The 21,029-nt window shown below is 37.1% G+C and overlaps 1 protein-coding gene across 10 annotated transcripts in view; it reads left to right on the plus strand.

Annotated features, from left to right (window-relative positions):
- The window catches only part of LOC124166034 (dystrophin, isoforms A/C/F/G/H-like), a 957,857-nt gene that overhangs the window by 925,386 nt on the left and 11,442 nt on the right, over window positions 1-21,029 (plus strand). For all 10 annotated transcript variants that reach the window (XR_006866384.1, XM_046543616.1, XM_046543612.1 and 7 more), the window contains 2 exons: window positions 3,475-3,627; window positions 17,847-17,991. Coding sequence is in view for 9 of the 10 variants with exons in the window: in XM_046543616.1 (XP_046399572.1) it covers window positions 3,475-3,627; window positions 17,847-17,991 (298 nt within the window). In the remaining variant the exon portion in view is untranslated. The remainder of the gene's footprint in view (window positions 1-3,474; window positions 3,628-17,846; window positions 17,992-21,029) is intronic.

The raw sequence follows: 21,029 nt of genomic DNA on the forward strand, positions 1-21,029 counted from the left end.
GTTTTGTTCCGATATGTGGGAGCACCCGTGTTTCTACACCGAACAAGATTTTTGTGGATGTTCCCGATAAGCCTGAACTACGACGGAAATTATGCCCGGAGGGATCTTAAGTCGATGCCATTATTCCATTCAGAAAGGAGAGACTAATGCGTAATACTGAAGCATATGTGTGTTTGAGATGCAGTTATTCCTGTATACAAACGGCCGTGTATTCATTGATGATATACATTGCATATTTTTTCACTTCAGATGCTTACTTTCATTATGCATGCTTGATGACTATGGAAAAACATAATTAGCAACGTCAGTATTGTAAGCGTTTATACTCGAAGAGCAGATATACACAATGTTGGAGTGGAAAAGGAAAATTAAAAAATTTTACAATGCAGTAAAGAATCGTAAAGAAAATAACGTTACGGTAAATGTATGAATGGTACAAATTTGATGCATTGCAAATACCTACATGCGAGCAATTAGTAACATGTTTGCAACTCCTAAAATGTTATAGTTGAGGAAACACAACAATCTGCCTCGCTACATTTAAATTTTCAAAAATTGACAGCATAAAAGTGCGGAAACATAGGGAAAAATAGTTTAATAGAGGTGTTAATGTATAAAAAACAATGCAAAATTACCCTTACTTGTACATATTTATTGCTCATCATATCACAAATAGCACTACCACGCACACATTTCACGAGCTGTCTTTTTGATACCTACTTATAATCAGTATATGCCGAATCAACTATTTCAATGAAGAACAATTGGCTCACAATAAATATAAAACACTATTATGTAACACTAATAAAGCATGATTATCGGTTTTCCAATCACTCTGAACACACTAAAAGAATTTGCACTCCTTGAAATTCGTAAGGATTCTTCACATCTCACTTCCCACACATCATTAAGGACTTAGAATCATGGTTAAATAAAAAACACAGTACTATTCCACAACCTTATATTTGCAGTCTACTAGTTTCAACGTTACAACGTCATTATCAAGACTCCCGAAAGTTAGTCTTGATAATGACGTTGTAACGTTGAAACTAGTAGACTGCAAATATAAGGTTGTGGAATAGTACTGTGTTTTTTATTTAACCATGAATATCTCATCGTTCCACCAAGTAACGCCTAAATCTGTTGATTTTATTCGACTTAGAATCAGTTTACGTTATTTCACGTTAACATTGCGAAGACAATTAAATGAATAGGATGAAACAAATTGCTAAACCAGTTATTGTAACATCAAAAAACTTCGAATTTCACTATCACTCCTACGGTAACCAAAATATGACCAAAACAAAAACGAACAACAGCGCAACAAAATGCGTGAAATGTAAACACTGGCGAAATCTCACAATGAATTGGCAATAGGTTCAATACGTAATAAAATCAAACAGAACTTAGAGGTGAACAAACGAATGAAAATTAATATGCGTTCGATGTATCCCTAAAGCACAACTAGTTCAAATATGAAACATATCCCCTTCGCATAGTCAGATACCTTTGATCGAGTATACGGTTGGTTAAACCAGCATGGAAGAAATAAATTCCTCGAAGATGTTACATTCACAACTCACTTCACTCTTTACTTCATCATCTATATGCAATCGAGTTAGAGACTTAAGTGTTGGATGAAACGCTTCATGAGTCTATTTTCTCCCAACTCGGGAGAAAACGAAGTTACAGACCTTACAAAAACGAAGATAGGCCCTAGGTATACACCGATCACGAAGGGGTCTACGTCTGGGAGGTTATTTGAACAAGCCTTAACGAAACCAGGTTCCATTTTGCAAATTTACTTGCAGAAAAATGAAGAAATATCACGTAAAATACGTGAAATAAAAGTTATTCATCAATGCTCCTGTCCGCTTGCAACTATACTATGGGAGATGACGTCACGTAACGAATAGCCAATTACAGGTCGTTTTACCCTCCTGAATTTCGATGCTAAAACAAAGGTTATTAAAACTTAAATAATAAATTAATAACAAAACACATGGAATTTTCATTAAACATATGTGAACTTCAAACATGTATGCACTAAATGGAAAGGGTTTCATGCTTATTCCTCACCCATGCAAACACTCTATTCTTTTTTTTACATAAATAAAAGTCTTTAAATGTTTGCCTACTATCTTTAAAGATATTTAAAACTATAAGCATTTATATAAATAAGGTTTTTTTAGGCTATTCATGGGAATACATGGGAACACCTATGCTACCAGGAACGCATCCCTATCTTACCAATGTTAAAATGCTCTCGTATAATGCAAATTTGTATGTGCAAAGACCCCAAGGAACACATCCCTTGCACTATATGAGGCATGGGTGTATTAAATAAATTTTCGACATATTAATAGAGATTTTCTATTTATCCTTTATTCATTTCAGTTCTGATTGTGGAACTGTTTAAGGCACATTAAATTTCATTCATCTCCAAATTCCGAGACAATTGCCATCAGCACTCCTCATTATTTTTTCCTAATTACATCAGGTGAACCATTCAGAATAGAAAATTCTCGTGGGAATATGAGAATATGTTGGAGCATGCATATTGTCGTATTGCCTGGTCCAGGTATTACCATACTCGACACGGTACTCGCGAGTAGTTTTCAACTCGACTTGATACTCGACTCAAGATTAAAAAGTACTACATACTCGCTTTTCTTTAGCAAAAAGTATTTTGTTTATGATTGAACCACCTACTAGGAAACATTTTCCATCATATTATGTTTGGAAAAAAAACCTACTTAAGTTTGTGTATTTCTTATGTTTTTTTCTTTCAGTGGTATGCTTCAACAAGTTATTCTATTGGCCTATTGATGAACTTAGCTTATATAAATTTTATGTTGTGAGTAGTTGATAAAGCATATTTTTCTGTACCTCTGTAAACTTTTCACCCTTACAACTGGGTTTTATTTGGAACACTTGTTCCAAATAATGCCCACTCAGCAGCACTGCCTGCAGCAAATAATATCGGTGATTTTGCTCTCTTATCTTATCAAATAGAACTTACCTGAAAGCGCCAATTGATTAGAAAATGGTTTTAAGAACTCTGCAGGGCACTAAAAAACTTGTTAAAAAAAAGTAAAATGAAAGAAATATTGAAAGTTGATTGGTAAATAAAACATTTCAACAATGAGATAGAAAACTGAATACTTTTCTAAAAAAGGTGAGAATCAACTTAACTATGTATATCCAAATTAAGAATGGTCTCATAATATGTTTAAAAAAAATACTATGAGAACAATTATGGAATAAAAAATATAGGAAGTTAGTTATCTTCCATTTTTGGAATTTTGAATGTTATCTAGTTCTTGGAACTCAAACATATCTGTAATGCATAGAGTCAGTTTTCTCAAAAGGATGTTAAAATCTATAATGGATGTGTTAGATTCAACAAAAAAAAATGGGTGCAATCAACTGATACAAGCTCTAATTTCTATTCTTCTTTTATTTGAATCTCAGCAAGGAAGCCTGGGAGGCGACTCCGACATGTTGGCAGAAGCCCATTTGCTGCGTCAACATAAGGGACGCCTGGAAGCAAGGATGCAAATTCTGGAAGACCACAACCGTCAGTTAGAAGCTCAACTTCAAAGGCTAAGGCAGCTCCTTGATGAGGTACATTTGCCAATGCCTATAGTTTTGTAATTTGTATTCTATGATTAGACTCCACATGCAAGAGCATTTATCCATAGAAACTAAGGAGCTGTAAGACCCCCGATGCTCTAAGGGGTGTCGCCAATCAATTGGCAGGGATTTTTGAAAGGAAACTCATAGACTACGGAGAGATGATTTTATTATTCTACTCGTTTACATTCTCCGCCGCCACGCGTCCGACTCCGCGACGTTCGTTGTCCAACAGCCCCCCTCCGCTGACCTCCCCTCCTCCCCCTTCCTCATCCTCAGCCATCGTCTTTCTCCTTCACCCAGCTCTGCAGTTTCCCACGGGAGGATGGAAGATGAGCGTAAAGAGACTCGACTCTTCGCAGTGACAGAAACACATGACTCGGGAAAAATATGGAGTGTGTAGGTGATGGATTGGGGGCGTGAAAAGGGTGGGACTGGAAGTTGAGTCTGCTGTTTCTGTCTCTTACAGAGCCTCAATTATCTGTTGCTCCATTAAATGAACAATCACTTCCAAAAGTTTTAGGATAAGGTTTGTTGTGCCATGTTTGCTTCTCAAGGAAATTTATTTTCCCTTGTCCCTTTTCTTTTCTTGAATACCGTATATCTCCGAATATAGTCCCCCCCCGAATATAGTCCCCCCCCCCAATTTTGAGACCTCAGTTTTGGGAAAAATTTTAAAATGTAAAGGAAGGCAATTTTTCTGTGGTTAGCAAGTTAAGATTCTAGATTCGATAAAAACTATTATTTTCTGTGAAGATTAAGAACAAATCTGTTCACATATTTTCCATCACAACAAAATAACTGTACCTAAAACATGTTGTGATCTATTGCATGTATCAGTAATTTATAGTTCCTTAACCAGATGTAATGAAGAAATGAGAATTTTTTTAAGTATCCAAGGCTATTGTATTTTTTAAACCTTCACAAATTATTAATATTTTTGATTTCCAAATGACTACAGACAATGTCAATATATAAGCTTTAACTTAAAGCCCATAAACAGTATTGCATTTGGCCCTGAAACTTCCTTAGATCCAGTGTAACACACCCATCAAGTCATCACAAATCCAAGTGACCTGAAGAATTTAGGAAATCTAAATAAATTTGTGTTAAATAAATTATAAATATTATAAAAATATTGCTATCAAATGCCTGCTAAGCAAAATAATTAAACTACAGGACTTACAAATATCAAAGTAATAAAATTAAGAAATAAACTTTTTCCAACAAACATTAAAACTGAAAAAAATTATATCAATTTTCAATGCCTCGTCGCGAATCATTGCATAAGTTACACAAAGAGCTTCTGCTCTGCATTTGCGCACAAATTCGACGATATTTTCCTCTAATTCTTTGAATCTGCCGCATCGAGACCCCCGAAATGACTTCCGCGATGTATTAGCGCTTTGCAAGCGCTGTAAATACTATGATTTACGGCGTATTCTGCAACGGCTATTTTTAAATTGGCATCAAAACTCCGTCTTTGAAGGCCTCTAATCTGCGGCAGGATTGATCATCTTTCTACTTGATCCATCACCTCACTGTTGAACGTAAAATTATTTTTAATAAAGAAAATATCGCGGAAATAATTGCGAAACGTTATGCGACGTAATTTATCGATCCTATTTACCCTGGTGAATTGAAGATATTCCTCAATAAATTGATTACACTTTCGATGCTGAGTCGCTGTATTTGGATCAAATGCAGTAATGCCGGCGCTTCTGGTTTAAAGTCGTCGATTATTGCGCCTTTTCAGAAACAAATGCATCACCTATTGCGCATTCTTGTCCTGCGAATGCGGTAAAGGCAGTGGTTGTAAACACGAACCGCACGGGCACATGGACGTATAGTAGCTACGGACGCAATGAAATGCTAAATCGTCACGAAAGGTTCACTTTATCTGTTTATTTTTCGCAATTATTTAAATCGTGTAGTTATTAAATGAGCGACGGGTACATATACTATTGATTCAATTCTAGTGTTCGATTAATGTAATGATAGTGTGTGTTTAGTTTTCATTTTAATTATTTACTGTTTTGCGTCATTAAGTGATCAGTGTCGATTGAATTATTCTAACAATACTTTTCCAAGAAAAATTAGCGGCTACCCGATGGATTCCGTGAAAACGCATATTCGATATGCTATTTGAATCGGAATAATCGTATCTGTACAACATTTGTGGTAAAAATTGTCTTAATTTCCGGTAAAACGTGGCAGTATTTACTAATATCTCCGATTATAATCCTCATAAATATACTCAAATAGAAAGACTACGAGAACATTAGCCATTATGCCGTTATTTATTACTTTATGGTCACCTTTAGTATGCTAAACTGGATTACACTCGATTATAGTCCCCCCCCCTTACTTTTCCGCGGCCATTTTTGGAAAAAAAGGGGGGACTATATTCGGAGATATACGGTATATACCGCGTATATTTCATTTATGCGTTACTGCCTTGGCTGGTTCACTGAAATCATAGGGTAAGATGAGGTCTAACACTTATGGAAGAAATGTTACGCCTTTCTTCGTTCTGCTATTCTCCGCTAGATGTCAATGATGTTCCCATAAGATTTCCACTGTGACTTTCATGGACAAGTGCATTTTCCACCTTTGTGTGTGCACGACACAGGAAATTTGGTGGAATGGGTGAGGGGAGGCCTTTCAAGGGTGTTCCGACTCCCGAGCCCAAATCGCCTCCCAGTGAGAAATAGTAGGTGGAATTCACGTGGAACCCACGTGGAAATTATGGTGGAGATTAGGTGGAAATGTAACGTGGATACCACGTGTTTTTGGTCGTGGAATCAACGTGAAACCCACGTGGAAATTTGGTGAAATCAACGTGGAATCCACGTGGAAATTTGGTGGAATCAACGTGGAACCCACATGGATATTTGGTGGAAAAATTAAAACAGCAGTAGGTGCTCTCCTAAAAACCATTAAAACCTCGACCACTCTATATCTAAACCAAAAACCCAGCAGCTAATGTCCTTCCTAATACAATTCTAAACAAAATGCCACCACTGAATGAGCAGTAAATTTATAATTCTTCCCTAACTATGTGCAGATAGTTCTTCATGTTGAAAGCACATGTGCATTGCAATGCTTTGGTTCATCTCATAAATTTTTAAATTAAAAATATTGCATAGATGAGAAAAAGGATCGACATAGCATAAAATATCCATTAAATATCTTGTAATAGCTTCCAGACATTTTGTAGGCATCTGAATGTTCCCTTTTCTGATATCTACAAGATATCTTGAGAAGATATTTTCTAGATAATCATATTCAAAATGGACCCACAGGGAAAATTCAGGTTAAATGACTCGAATGTAATGTTTCGGTATTAGATATGTTTATTTTTCAACTGAAAGCCTGATGGTGGAGCAGGAGGTGATGGTATATTATCTTCTGAAAATTCTTCCTGAATATTGGAACCTCTCTGCCTTTCGCTTCTTTCTAATTAGAGCTTCCTCCTCTGATTCCAAAGTTGAAGTTTCCAAAGCAGCTTACAATTTATTTAATTTCTCAAAGGAGTAGAGCAACATTATCAATTAATTTTGATTTATTGTCTTGCAGTTTAGGTCTTGAGGAATTTTCAATTCAAGTTTTTGCCTTCCTTCATACAGGCTATGAATGAATATGAGTACATAACTGTGATATATAAAAGGTTATGGCAATTTTTGTTAGGATAGTAAAAATATTTTGTAGTAAATTAATTAAAAAGAAGAGACTAGAATTTTGACATACCTTTTATTCCACTGAATAGGGTTGTTCAAGCTTATCAGAACGGTCTCAAAAAACGAATGGATATCACTTCTGGTGTAATTTCATTTTGATTGGGATTAATTACAGATGCGTTGAAAAAGTAATGGTGGAATTATTAGCAATTAGCAAAGCTGAGCACTCTGCATGCCGGCTGGACATTGACCAAGGTTATTCCTTATTTTGAAATGGCCTATGTTGTGCATGAAACTTCCGGATGGATCAAGGCGACATAAAATCCTTTCTTCAAGTTAGGCAGGCAACGAATGCAGCGTTGACAGGAATTGAAAGTTTTGTATAGCTGCATTTGCTAGGAAACTACGTGCAGTGAACTTTCATTGTGCCTCTAGTGCAAGTGAACACAATTTGTGCCCTTAATGTACCCCTAAGAGAATGATTGCATATAGACGATGAAGTTAAGAGTGAAACGACAAGTGAAGTGAGTTGTGAATGTAACATCTTCGGCGTAATTATTTATTTCTTCCATGCTGGTTCAATCAACCCTATACATTTCAATCTAAGGTATCCAACTATTGCGAAGGGGATATGTTTCATATTTGAGCTAGTTGTACTTTAGGGATACATCGAACGCATATTAATTTTCATTCGTTTGTTCGCTTCTAAGTCTAAGTTCTGTTTGATTTTATTGCGTATAGCCAATTCATTTTGAGCATTCGCCAGTGTTTACATTTCACGAATTTTGTTGCGCTGTTGTTTGTTTTGGTCATATGACGGCGGAGAAGGATTTTATTACCCGGTGGAAAGCCCGAGAACTTTTCATCCAACACCTACGCCAGGAAAACACCCGATTATATTTCAAGGGTAATTTTGCTTATTATTACTCTTATTAAAGGATAAATTTGGATTTTCTTTAAACACTGATCTGGTCGGTAGACGCTGGAGATCTTTAAAAAAAGTGGAATAACCTTGCTGAGCCACTTAAACAACAACACTGCAGTAGGGTAGGGCATCTACAGGCTTGTGACATCACACATCAATTCAAGATGGAAGTAGGGCTTTTTGGCGTAAAGTAAAATTTGTCACTGTTTAAAGCCTTCTCTAAACATGTACAATGAAGAAAATAGCATAATATAATAGAGATGTGCGAATAGTATCCGCGAATACTCGAATACCTCGAATAATAGAAAGTATTCGATATTCGAGGTTTCGAATAGTTATGCGAAAAGTACCGTCTCGAATACCTCGAATACTTTGAATTTCGCGTCACACACTGTCGCACGTACGTCGTTGGTAGTTGAATTGGAAAAATGTAGAGAACTGTAGTCATTTAGTGCTCGCAGCGCCGTTTTACGCAAGTTGACAAAGTACATCAAATTCGTGGATTTTAGCGGTGAAAAGAGTTCTACGAGGGGAACCGAAAATGGTCGGGTGAAAAAATCCGAAAATCCCCGATTCCCCCCACCAGGAGAACCTCAGTGCCGTGGGATAGCAACCTTAGGGCATTTCCCACGATCCGCTATCCCCCTCCATTCAGCACTCGCCTCACCCACTCTGAAGCTTTCCTCTTCTCCAAAATCAAACAAAAGGTCCCAGCTCGCACAGGGATCGCATTACGAAGACCCCTGCTTCGAAAAAAATATCGAGTTACGAGAACAATAAAAATGTGTTTCACGCCCTCCCCCCTTTTCTCACCCACTGACCTTTTTCTGGCTACCTGCTTATAAGTTCCCCATTTCTGGAGGTCAACTGCTGTGTGAGTACCGTGGGATACTTACATTAGCGCATTTCCCAAGATCCGGTATCCCTCTCCATTCAGCGCTAGCCCGCCCCCCTCTGAGGCTTTCCTCTTCTTAGAAATAAAAAAAAAAGGTCACAGCTCGCGCAGGGATCATATTACGAAGACCTTAGCTTCGAAAAAATACCAAGTTACACGAGAACAATAGAAACGTGTTTCGGGCCCTCCCTTTTCTCCCCCACTGACCTTTTTTTTCCTACCAGCTTCGAAGTTCCCTATTTCTGTGGAGGTCAACCGCTGCATGAGTCATCTATTAGCACAAAAGGTGTCTAAGAATGACTTTCGTCAATTGATGTTACACCTTTATTGAATTGAAATACAGTGGAACTTGGTTAGTACGTTCCTCCTTAGTACGTTTTCCTCCTTAGTACGGCGATTTCCCTCGGTCCCGGTACCATCCGAACAAAATACAGGTAAAAGAATTTGGTAAGTACGTTTGAAAAAATTGCGCTTTCCTGGTTAGTACGCTCAATTGCTTGCCGTGACGCAACCCGCAATTCGTTCTCTAGTGTCTTCTTAAGGGTCGCAAACGTCTGAATTCATGATTTAATTTATTATTATTAGCCATTTACATTCTTCCATTCATTCCACATCTCTTTCTTCTACCGTAATTTATCCAAATGCATTTCTGAATTCTTGTGACGTGCTGAATAATAAAATGCGGCCATTTTTCGGGAATGTCTGACTATGAAAAACTACAGCCAATAAGAAGCCCCAATTTTCCCCACCCCGAACTCCTCACCTTTTGTTGCCTTTGGAGCGCTTGGGAGTGCCCACTGCTGCGCACGAAGTTCTAGTGGGAAATTGTTGCTATTGCACGAGTTATCATGATGAAGAAATGAGTCTTAACGGTATTAGACAATTCCCACATTATCTAAAGCAGTACTGCTCCATAAACTCGACGTCGTGCGTATTTACTTGACTACTGTTGCAGGAGCAGACGATCCTCTGGATCTCCACGCGAAGCTTAGCTTAAAAATACTTGATCTCGGAACGAAAGCAGACGACATTAGACAAATTTTGAATGTAAATTTCAACTGTTTAATATAAAATTTTCTTGTAATTACGTCGTAATCTAATAATCTTGCGTGTCATCAGTCGATATATCGATCGATTTTACAATCGAAATGGTATCATTCCAGAAGCGAATGTCTACGGCTGTTGCCGTAATTTGAAAGTCAATATAATTTTGCCTAATTTTTATGATGTTTAAAAAACCAGTTGACCTACTCCGGGTTGTTGTTATATTCTCCGAGTACGCTGTGAGAAAGAAAAATGACTTGTCTTCGCTTGTCTGAGCTTCACTCGTCCTCGTTCTGTAAATATATATAAATCACGGGAGATAGACGCCGTAATCATGAAATCGTCTCCGGGATGTCCATGAAAAATTGCGATTTTTATTCAGAAAAGGGTTTGTTTTTCATGGTAGCGCTCATTTTCTCGATTTTAAATGTGAAAAGAGTTCAGGTAGGCGATCCTATGAGAACTACCGATAGTAATTGTAATTATGACGACTTTTCCACAGATTGCAATAACCCGGACTGCTATTATTTACTTTCCTCGTTAGTACGTTTTCCTGGTTAGTACGTTCATTTTTCGTGGTCCCTTCAGAAACGTACTAACCAAGTTCCACTGTATTAGTAATGTGCGCGTAATTTCAAAAAGAATAAGACCAAACACGACGTATTTCTGAGTTTATTTAAGCATTTTACGCAAAGAAATAAATATCAAAATACGACGGAGACTTAGCATTCTGGCGAAACTCGATATGAGCAGCAGAGCTTCTCGGAAGTTGATGCGGTATGTTTTTCCGAAAACATATATCAAGTTTCAATTTATGAGTGGTGCTATAAATCTTTATTGTTACAGTCCCAGACTAAGGGATATTTTCTCAGAATATTTGGTTTCTCCCTGATAGCAATTCCAATTCATCTTCTTATCTCGTGAGAACTCCCAAAGATGGACTGAAAATAATTGAAGAAAATCCGGTGGAAAAGAGCTTGTATTTTGCAAAATGCCTCAGATTGTCAGCTAGCACTTGGCAGCAGGAGTGGGGGTTAAGCGATGTTAGTTGAATTAATTATATGCCCAATTGTCTCCATAAAATTAAAATATTCATTAATCAGCTAAATTCCTGTTCGAATCATTTAAAGGAAATCAAAATTACTCCCCAAAATCTTGTGTTGCCTGCTGCATAGGCAACCGAGTCAAACATTCCAGAATTCATCATTTAGTATTCGAGGTATTCGAAATTCGAGGTATTCGAATATTCGAGCAATGATTTAATATTCGAATTCGATATTCGAATTCGAGAAATCTGCTATTCGACCCATCTCTATAATATAATTGTCGTTGGTCCTTCTGAAGCACTATCTTTCGATTTCTTAAATAAAAAAAATATGGTGAACAACTCTATTGGATTTGTTTATTGATAGTAACTAAGCTGAGTTAGTTCATAGTTACCAATCAATTTTGATTAATAATAATAAATTTTACTTAAATTGTAGATGTCTGCTCTTTTATCTCAAAGATTTTTTTAAAAATATATATCATTTATTTAAATAATCTTTTTGTGAAATTACTCTCAGTATCTAAAATTCCAGTAATTTAGAAGGCTAAGCATTAATCATACTTTCATATTATAGACGTATTCAAGACATCTAGTTGATATTTAAAATATCCAAGACATCGCAGACATGCTCCAGATATCTAGAAGATATTTTGTGCTATAAGGGTGATATTTTGTGATGCGGGGAAGGAAATTTAAAATATTTATAAAATAGAACTATAAAATGAATGAATAATTTAATAGTGAAGTTCCAGCAGGAGCTAGTGTAGTGGATATAAAAATAAAATCCGCCTATTATGCAAATGCTTGAAAACCTGCTGATTCTATTTTACACATAATACTAATCCCGCCTTTCCATGAATTACATATAAATAGAATGTGGGATGCATTTTCACATAACTAGCGTGGTTTCAGGATGATATATGAGGCAATGTCACCAGAGAGTTAATTAACTTAAGTTTCACGAATTAGAAATTCCGTTAAATATTTTATACTTATCACCATAGATCCACTTGAAATCAGCGTGGATTCCATGTTGATTTGTGGTGGATTCAATGTTGATTTGTGATGGATTCCAAGTGTATTCCACGATGATGCCACCACCCATTGCTCACTGGAATTGTGTATATTCATGGTCTACATCGCACTTTCATCGGTTTAAGTTACTTGTAGACTGGAAATAGACATTTCATGTGTCTATGATTTTTCGTGTTTCCTCATGGCTGGTAAATGACACAATGTCACCAGAGAGTTAAGTTCCACAAATTAGAAATTCTGTGTAACATTTTATTAGTGATGGGTCGATTCCAAAATTTTGTCGATTCCGATCCCGATTCCGATTCTGACATTTCGATTCCGATTCTACCGATACCGATTCCATCGATTCTGATGCCATAGGCTCCAAGAAAAAATATCACTTAATTCCAGGAAACAAGAAAACCACTTTAAAAAATATTACTCTGTAAAAGAGTCAGTTGACAAAAGCATCTTTCATATCATCACTATGTAATTAAAATATAATAGCTAAATTTCAAAACAGAAAATACCTGAAAAGTGGTGTTACATGACAGGTATTGCTTTAAAATATTGGCACTCATAATATGTCGACCATATATATGTATCCGAACTACAAGGGAGAGCCCTGAGTACAGAAATTTTCATAGCTGTAATAAAGATTACATACTACTTATATGAATCATGTAATATTTGGCCCTTTCAAATTCTCAAGCAGAAAAACCAATTATTCTACATGCTCAGCCAGCAGATTTTGACGTCTCCATGTTACAGTATTACTGCCTGCAGAAAATTGCCTTTTGCTACGCACTTGTGTGATTGGACAAATACTTTCCTACCAAAATTGCAAGATTTCGGAGACTTTGGAATTTTTATTAAAAATTATATCAACGATTTTTTTGGATCTTAAATCTTCATGGAATTCAAGTGGACGAAGCGAACGAACTATAGAACTAAACTTTAGTTTTGTAGAGCCAAAAAAATTCTATACTTCTCACGTCATTTAATTAACCTTAAAATCTCTTGCTTTTTTTAAGTTCAAGAAAGAAAATAAACGCTACAATTGAATATCACATCGGACGGACGCAGTAATAAAAAAGGCTAAAAGAGCCTTGTGATGTGAAAACTCCCCCTTCCGCGCAACTCACCTCGGCGAAGGTGGAAAGGGAAAAAGGGTATCGGTTGTTGCCTTTCACGGAAACAGATCATTTTTCTCTCTCTTAAGCATGCTGACTTAATCTCTTCACTTTACTTCAATACCCGAGGCATATTTCTTATGCGTGGGATAGTTTCGAAAAATATCCAATCCTTAGTATTTTCACTCGAGTAATGTGCTAAATGTTCTAGTCGATCTATACATAATCCTTTTTAACATCCTCAGTTTAGTGTTTTAAGTCAATGAAGACGATTATCCATGCTTTAAATGACGATTTTCAAGACTAATGTTTTAAAAAACTTGAAAAATCGGCCTCAGTTAATGAGCCTTAGATTTCCGCGGCGTGTAGCTGAGCCTTGACGCGCGATTGAAAAATCGCTCTTATTTCCTTCGTCGCAGACTTTTTTTTCCTAGATTTCAAGTTAGTACTCTTTAGAAATCTCTACTTTATATTGTGGTTCAAATTTTCCGAGTTATATTTTTCGTAAACGAATGATAATGTCTACTTTATGTCAACTTTCACGTGAAAAACGGGTCGGCCATTTTGCATCGTAAAACCAGACAGATGAGAGCCAAAATCTTCAAAAGTCATTGAAAGTATAGGCAAAGCACCTAATCAAAGGAATATTGCTTTTTTTTATTCCATAAAACTCATATCAACGCAAAACCACTTGGATAAATTCAAAGATTTTTTGAGGAAAAACGATATCTCGCGTGGCATCGAAAAATTGGTCATGTTTGGGCCTCTGTATCTCACTAAAGGTTCGTATACAGGCATCCCCCGAGTTACGTAAGAGATGCGTTCCGGCAGACTATGCGTAAGTCGAAATTTACGTAAGTCGAACCTTTGCGTTGGCGCTTCAGAGATTGCTGTATAACAAGTTGTATCGTACAGGAATGAGCGCAACCACATACGCCACCACATCCATCGCTAGAACTGCAAATTTTCACGTTGATTGCTGACTTGGGATTTATGAGCGATTTTTCTACAGAAATTAATGAAATTTCCTTCGAGGAATGACAAAAATGGGTCACTTTGTTATTTTTAGCACGTAAAAAACTCTATAATTATTCGATATTTTTTCTACCATTGGTTGTACGAGCGAATATCTACTTCTTCGCGCTCGCATTTGAAAATTAACGTAATCATTTGAAATACGGTTATCGCTTACGTAAGTACGGATTTACGTAAGTCGAGACATACGTAACTCGGGGGATGCCTGTATATGTAAAATAGCATATAAATCTATATCTGGTAATGATTTATGATTATTTACGCTAAGTTTCAAGTCTCTATCCCCAAAAAGGTCATTTTGAACTTTATTCCAGCTTTTTCCGATTTCGGACCAGTGTGCGCCGGGTAGGAAGACGATCGGCCGCCGCGGCTGGCGTAAAGGTATTCGGCGCCCACTTCGACAACAATAGTGTATTTGGCAAGCTGAAACTACCTGGCCAAGGCATTAAAATGACTTATCGGCTTAAAAAACTTTATTATTACATGAGTTTCATGATAGCGCTTCCTGTCGGCAGATTGCTGAACCTACTAGCCTCGAAAGCTCTGTAACCTTAACTACTCGACTCGACATTCGTAATGCTACTCGAAACGCTCGATTCGAGTACCAACTACTCGATCGACTTGAATTTTCGAGTACTAGCACATCCCTAGAAGATGTGTTTTGTCATTACGATTACGTGGCGCGAAAATTCAAATGACTGTTGGAAACGCGGTCGTATATTTTGTTGTTTGAAGTACTACTGGAATCGGAATCGATTTTTCACCTTGGCAAGTACTCGTTTTCGATTCTGGTTCTTGGTCGAGAATCGAGGAATCGAAGAATCGAGGAATCGAACCGACCCATCACTACATTTTATGCTAATCACCACAAATCCACTTGAAATCAACGTGGATTCCACGTGGGTTGCACCACTCAATATCCACCACCACCATATATCCACGAGTCAACGTGGATTCAACCACCCATTTCTCACTGGGGCTAGTCTCGAACCGTCTCTGAACCTGCCTGACTCTTTGCCAAACAGATTGCTTCTCATCCCAAGCCACTTCGGAGTTAGAATAAGATCCAGCACAGCCATTGATTTGTATGTGAAAGGTTTATCATAAGATATTTCTTTGAATTTCAACAAACAATCGGTGAAATCTATTCATAATCTACTGTGCATTGCGACATTAATCAACATCGCTGAAAAGACGGTAGCCTGGGAGTGTGTGGAAATTTAACTTTGATATGTATGAATTTTCAAAATCCATCTCGTGTGACTCTTGAGGTGAAGTCAAGAAGAATTGAGTGCAGGGACTGAGAGCGTGGTCACCTACTGAAGCATAAGTTAAGCATTTGTGCTCAATATTTCTTGTGGAAAAATAATTTTTTCAGTCGAAATTTATTCTTTGTTTTATTCTGTTGATATATGAGCACATTGGAAGCAAAGGAATAGCTTATACAAGAAACTAGGGAATAGTTCCCTTAATACCCAATTCTTTTTATGCTCCAGATAGTTTCTTTGAGTATACAGGGAGCCAAGGACTAGTTAGAAGGTGCCTCAGAAAATACTTTCTCAGAGAAATTCTACATCTTATTTCTCTCCACTAAACCCCTTCTCTCTGAAAATACCTCCCACATTAATATACTGCTTGACTTCCTGATTTTTGCGCCCTCCAACCAGCATAGGGAATGTGCCGTCTAAATGGAATTCCACTGAAAATGGATCATGATGCAATAAAAGCCACCACCATTTTTATGTATTGATCGACAATAACTGTCGGCCAGTATGTATCTAGGCAGACTAAAAGAATGTAATTTACTTTTGGCAAGCCAATGCTCATTTACTCATCCAGTTTATGTTCACTTGCAAGAACTTCCAGTTCTATTGTTTTATTGCACACACATTGTATGTTTAAATGAAGCAATTTTTCCTAAGATGGCAACTACAGCACAATTTTTATTGCAGCTGAGAGGAATCCTAAATTACCTCTATTTCGATCGTTTAAACTCCAATGGTGGAAGGTTTTCACACACCTTACGAACTCCTTGTTGTATTAATAAGGAGGGAAAATATATTTATATTCTAAAATTTTTACAATGAATGAATTTTATAAGAGACATAGACGTGTTTGTAATTACATTCATTAAAATTGTTATACAGTTATTGAAGCTGAGCTCCCCTAAGATCCTGCCAATTTCATTTTTTTTCTTAACTATGTAGTCTGTGGTGCTGTCATCAGCATTAAAATCTCAGGAATCTGAAGAGTCTTGGTATCCTCAATTTTTTTATCTCACTCGTTTGAAGATACTCAGAGAAAATGAAAGTGTACCTCAGCATTTTATCTTTTCTGGGAGGAAAATTTTGAACCGGCTCATGATTGGTAGAGGGTATTTCAAGGTGGCATTAGTAACTTCAAGTATTGCGATCTCATTGCCCTGTTGGAGTCCCATCCCTAAGGCAATGTCCGGAAACATTTGACCCACATGTGACTCGCAGAACTTTGTGGTTCGCACGCCTGTTACCTAATAATCATTTCAATGTATTGCATATTGTAAGAACTTATGGTGAGAAGATCGTACTTAAATTTGTTACAATTTTTATTAATTTATAAAATTGGTGGTGAAAAAATGTGTCCTACACAGCTATGCCATATTTGCTATAATCCAGGAAAACCAGTGGCGGGGGGAGGGGGGGGAGGCTGAGGCTGCCGTTGGCCGCACCGCAGGATATACAGGGATAAATATGTCACCATATTTTGTCTCAAGAAGGCCTGTGGGCATGTAGAAATTAGGGATAAATACTTGAGATGAAAGTATCTGTTCAAATGAAAAAAACATCAACTCCGGTAAAATTATTTATTGTAACCTGTTGCATTCTGGAATATTTTGCACAACATAAAGTTCACGTAAAAGTCCTTTAATTTTACCATCATCTCTTTGGCCCAAAAATGATTTTCTCCTGGTATTCTATTAATTAAAATCCCATAATACCATGAGGATATCACAAAATAATATCACAATATTTTTTATTAGTTATTTCTAGGTAGAAATATCTGCTTTTTCTGCGTAGCTTATTATTTCCTTTCATAAAGGTAACTCCTTTATTTTTAACTCCTTCCTCAGGAGTAATATTTGTACAATTATAGGGGTACTTGATTTCCACCAAGCCTTCACAACCAGATATTATCCCATCAGGACTAGCATCATCATCCCATCAATGCTTGCAGATGGGTTAAGTTATGGGTTAATTTAAGTCTATCTGATATTTCATGAAACTTTTAGACAGCTGCAGTACATTGATTTATCATGTTCCACTATTCTTGTACCTTCTATACAATCCCCAACAAAAAAGTCTTTCTAATTAAATTAATTTTATGGTTTAGATACTGTGAAAGTTAGCCTTTCATGAAATTCATTAAGAATTTGAATAACCTATGCATTGCTTTGCAGCCTGGAGTTGGCTTGGGGTCTTCCTCCCCATCAAAGACTGGCACTCTTCAAACACGGTCTGTCACAGCCTCACAACTGGCAACTGACTCACCTGCAAAAGTTAATGGTCACTGCCACGACCCCATCACATCCTCATCTTCCACAGGTAAGACTTTGCTCAGCACTGTTGAAGGCTTTTTTTTTACTCGCTTAGATTATTGATTTGTTGTTAAACATAGTGTTTTCCACCCAAAAAGTCCCAATATTAAGGGTTTCTTGCTGCAAATATGTATGCTCTTATAGCATTATGCATTTATTTCAAATTTAACTCTTTTGGTGTGGCTGGCTGATATATCGGCTTTTGCCGCTCAGGCGAAAAGTGAGGCGAGCCGATATATCGGCTCTTACATAGCCCATTATTTAATTTGCTTTAACTTATTTCAACAAGCTTAAAAATTTTTTGTCAATATTAACCAGTTTAATCTCATCAGTTTAAAGAAAAACTGCATGTGTATATGTAATAAAAAAGCTTTGTATTGTTTTTTCCAAGTTGCTACAATTTATTAAAATACCCTCTTACATAATTTCTTGTCAGTAGCCCAGGAAGAAGGATCTAAGAACACTAATCGATTCTCTACAATAATCCTCTGATTTCCTCCCTCTTTGTTTTTCTTTTGATTTGGCCTTATGGAACTTTTCATAGTAGCCTCTAATGTTAACATGAAAACTATTTATTATATCAAATGTTTATTTTTTTATTTTTTGCACCCACATTCTATCAGAATTGCTTTAGTTCCGTCTTTTTTTATTCCCAAGTCAATTGTCTCAGACTTTGGGGATATGGGCATACCCAGGGAGCTGCTGCTGTCAATAGAAGTAAAAGTAAATTTATTTGAAAACTAAAATATTTTTTTACGTCCAAGAAAAGTGATTTTAGTATAAAACATGTAATTAAAATATATATATTTTTTAAAGCAAATAATTTTGAAAACTAATAAAGCGCTGTTATAATTTTCTTGAAATTTCTGTTTTCTTAACCTTTTCTGTCTTACAACTTGATTGAGTAAGGCTTGCCCCTCTCTAATTTTGGTCCTGCAGGGTACGCCCTTTTGGGGAAACTAACTATATGATGCAAAATTAACCTGCATGAGGAGGCTTGGTTCATTTTGATATGAGAGATTGTGCATGGCCTAATGAGCTATATGAATTGTGTAGAATGAATATTATACCTCAGTTCATACCAAGTAATTAATAAGTAGAGATGTGCGAATAGTATCCGTAAATACTCGAATACCTCGAATACTAGAAAGTATTTGATATTCGAGGTCTCGAATAATTATGCTAAAGGTACACTCTCGAATACTTTGAATTTCGCGCCGTACACTGTCACTCACTGTCGTTGGTAGTTGACTCGGAAAATTGTAAAGAAGTCTAGTCGATTAGTGCATGCAGCACCGTCATTGGCAAGTTGATGAACTACATCAAATTCGCGGATTAGAGCGGTGTAAAGAGTTCGACGTGGGGAACTGAAGTAGCACAATTCCCAAAATCTGCTACCCCCTCCATCAGCCCTTGGCCTCTGACGCTTTCCTCCTCTCCGAAATCAAACAAAAGGTGAAAAGGTCCCAGCTCGCGCACAGGGTTTGTATTGAGAAGACCATAAATGAAAAGCTTCAAAAGAAAATATCAAGTGACAGGAGAATAATAGAATCATGTTTCACCCTTCCCTCTTTCTCCCCCACTGACCTTTTTCTGCCTACCTGCTTCGAAGTTCCCCATTTCTGGAGGTCAACTGCTGCATGAGTACTGTGGGATAGTTACATTAGCGCATTTCCCAAGATCCGCTATCCCCCTCCATTCAGCACTAGCCCCCCTCTGAAGCTTTCCTCATCTCCGAAATATAAAAAAGGTCACAGCTCGCACAGGGATCATATTATGAAGACCCTAGCTTCAAAAAAAATATCAACTTACACGAGAACAATAGAAACGTGTTGTGCGCCCCCCCTTTTCTCACCCACTGACCTTTTACAGCCTACCTGCTTCTAAGTTTCCAGTTTCTGGAGAAGAATCACCTATTAGCCCTAAAGGTGTCTAACAATGACTTTTGTCAGTTGATACTACACCTTTATTGGATTGAAATATTAGTAATGTGCGTGTAATTTGAAAAAGAACAAGACCAAACACAACGCATTTCTGACTTTATTTAAGCATTTTACGCGAGGAAATAAATGTCAAAATATGACGGAGACTTAGCATTCTGGTGAGACTCGATATGAGCAGCAGAGCTTCTCTCAAGTTGATGGGGTACTTTTTTCCAAAAACATATATCAAGTTACAATTTATGAGTTGTGCTATAAACCTCTATTGTTACAGTCACAGAGGAAGGGATATTTTCTCAGGATATTTGGTTTCTCCCTGATAGCTATTCGAATTCATCTTCTTATCTCGTGAGAACTTCCAAAGATGGACTGAAAATAATTGAAGAAAATCCGGTGGAGAAGCGGGTGTATTTTGCAAAACACCTCGGATTGTCCGCTAGCACTTGACAGCAGGAGTGGAGGTAAAGCGAGCTACCTGTTGAAAATAAGAAGTTTGATGAAGCTGAGTATCAGATGGGTGTGCCGCTGAAATGGCGTTTGGTAGATAAGAATGTATACATCAGACAGAAATCTATCGTAGCAGTGTAAATGCTGAGACGGCATGCAATCATTTTTTGCGAGGTGTGTAAATAAGTATTATTTTTTATCATGCATTTCAATACCTCCACTGCAAAAATGCTCAATAATCGCCCACCGAATAAAAATCCACTCATCTAGTAGCCCAACAATACGAATCCACTCAGCTGGCAGTGTCCGGAGCATAAACACTCATCCCCTATTCTCCAAGCTTGGAGGTGAGCGTTTATACGCTGGAAACTGCCAGCTGAGTGGATTCGTATTGTTGGGCTACTAGATGAGTGGATTTTTATTCGGTGGGTGATTGTTGAGCATTTTTGCAGTGGAGGTATCGTCTTGGAGTGCATTCATTCATGTGGTCTCATTTCACCCTCAGTGCAAGAGTGTGTGTCTTGAAATCCAACGACTACATAGATTGAATAAAATCAACAGATTTAGGCGTTACTTGGTGGAACGATGAGATATTCATGGTTAAATAAAAAACACAGTACTATTCCACAACCTTATATTTGCAGTCTACTAGTTTCAA

This window comes from Ischnura elegans, chromosome 9 (genome assembly GCF_921293095.1).
Source record: "Ischnura elegans chromosome 9, ioIscEleg1.1, whole genome shotgun sequence".
Lineage (NCBI taxonomy): Eukaryota > Metazoa > Arthropoda > Insecta > Odonata > Coenagrionidae > Ischnura > Ischnura elegans.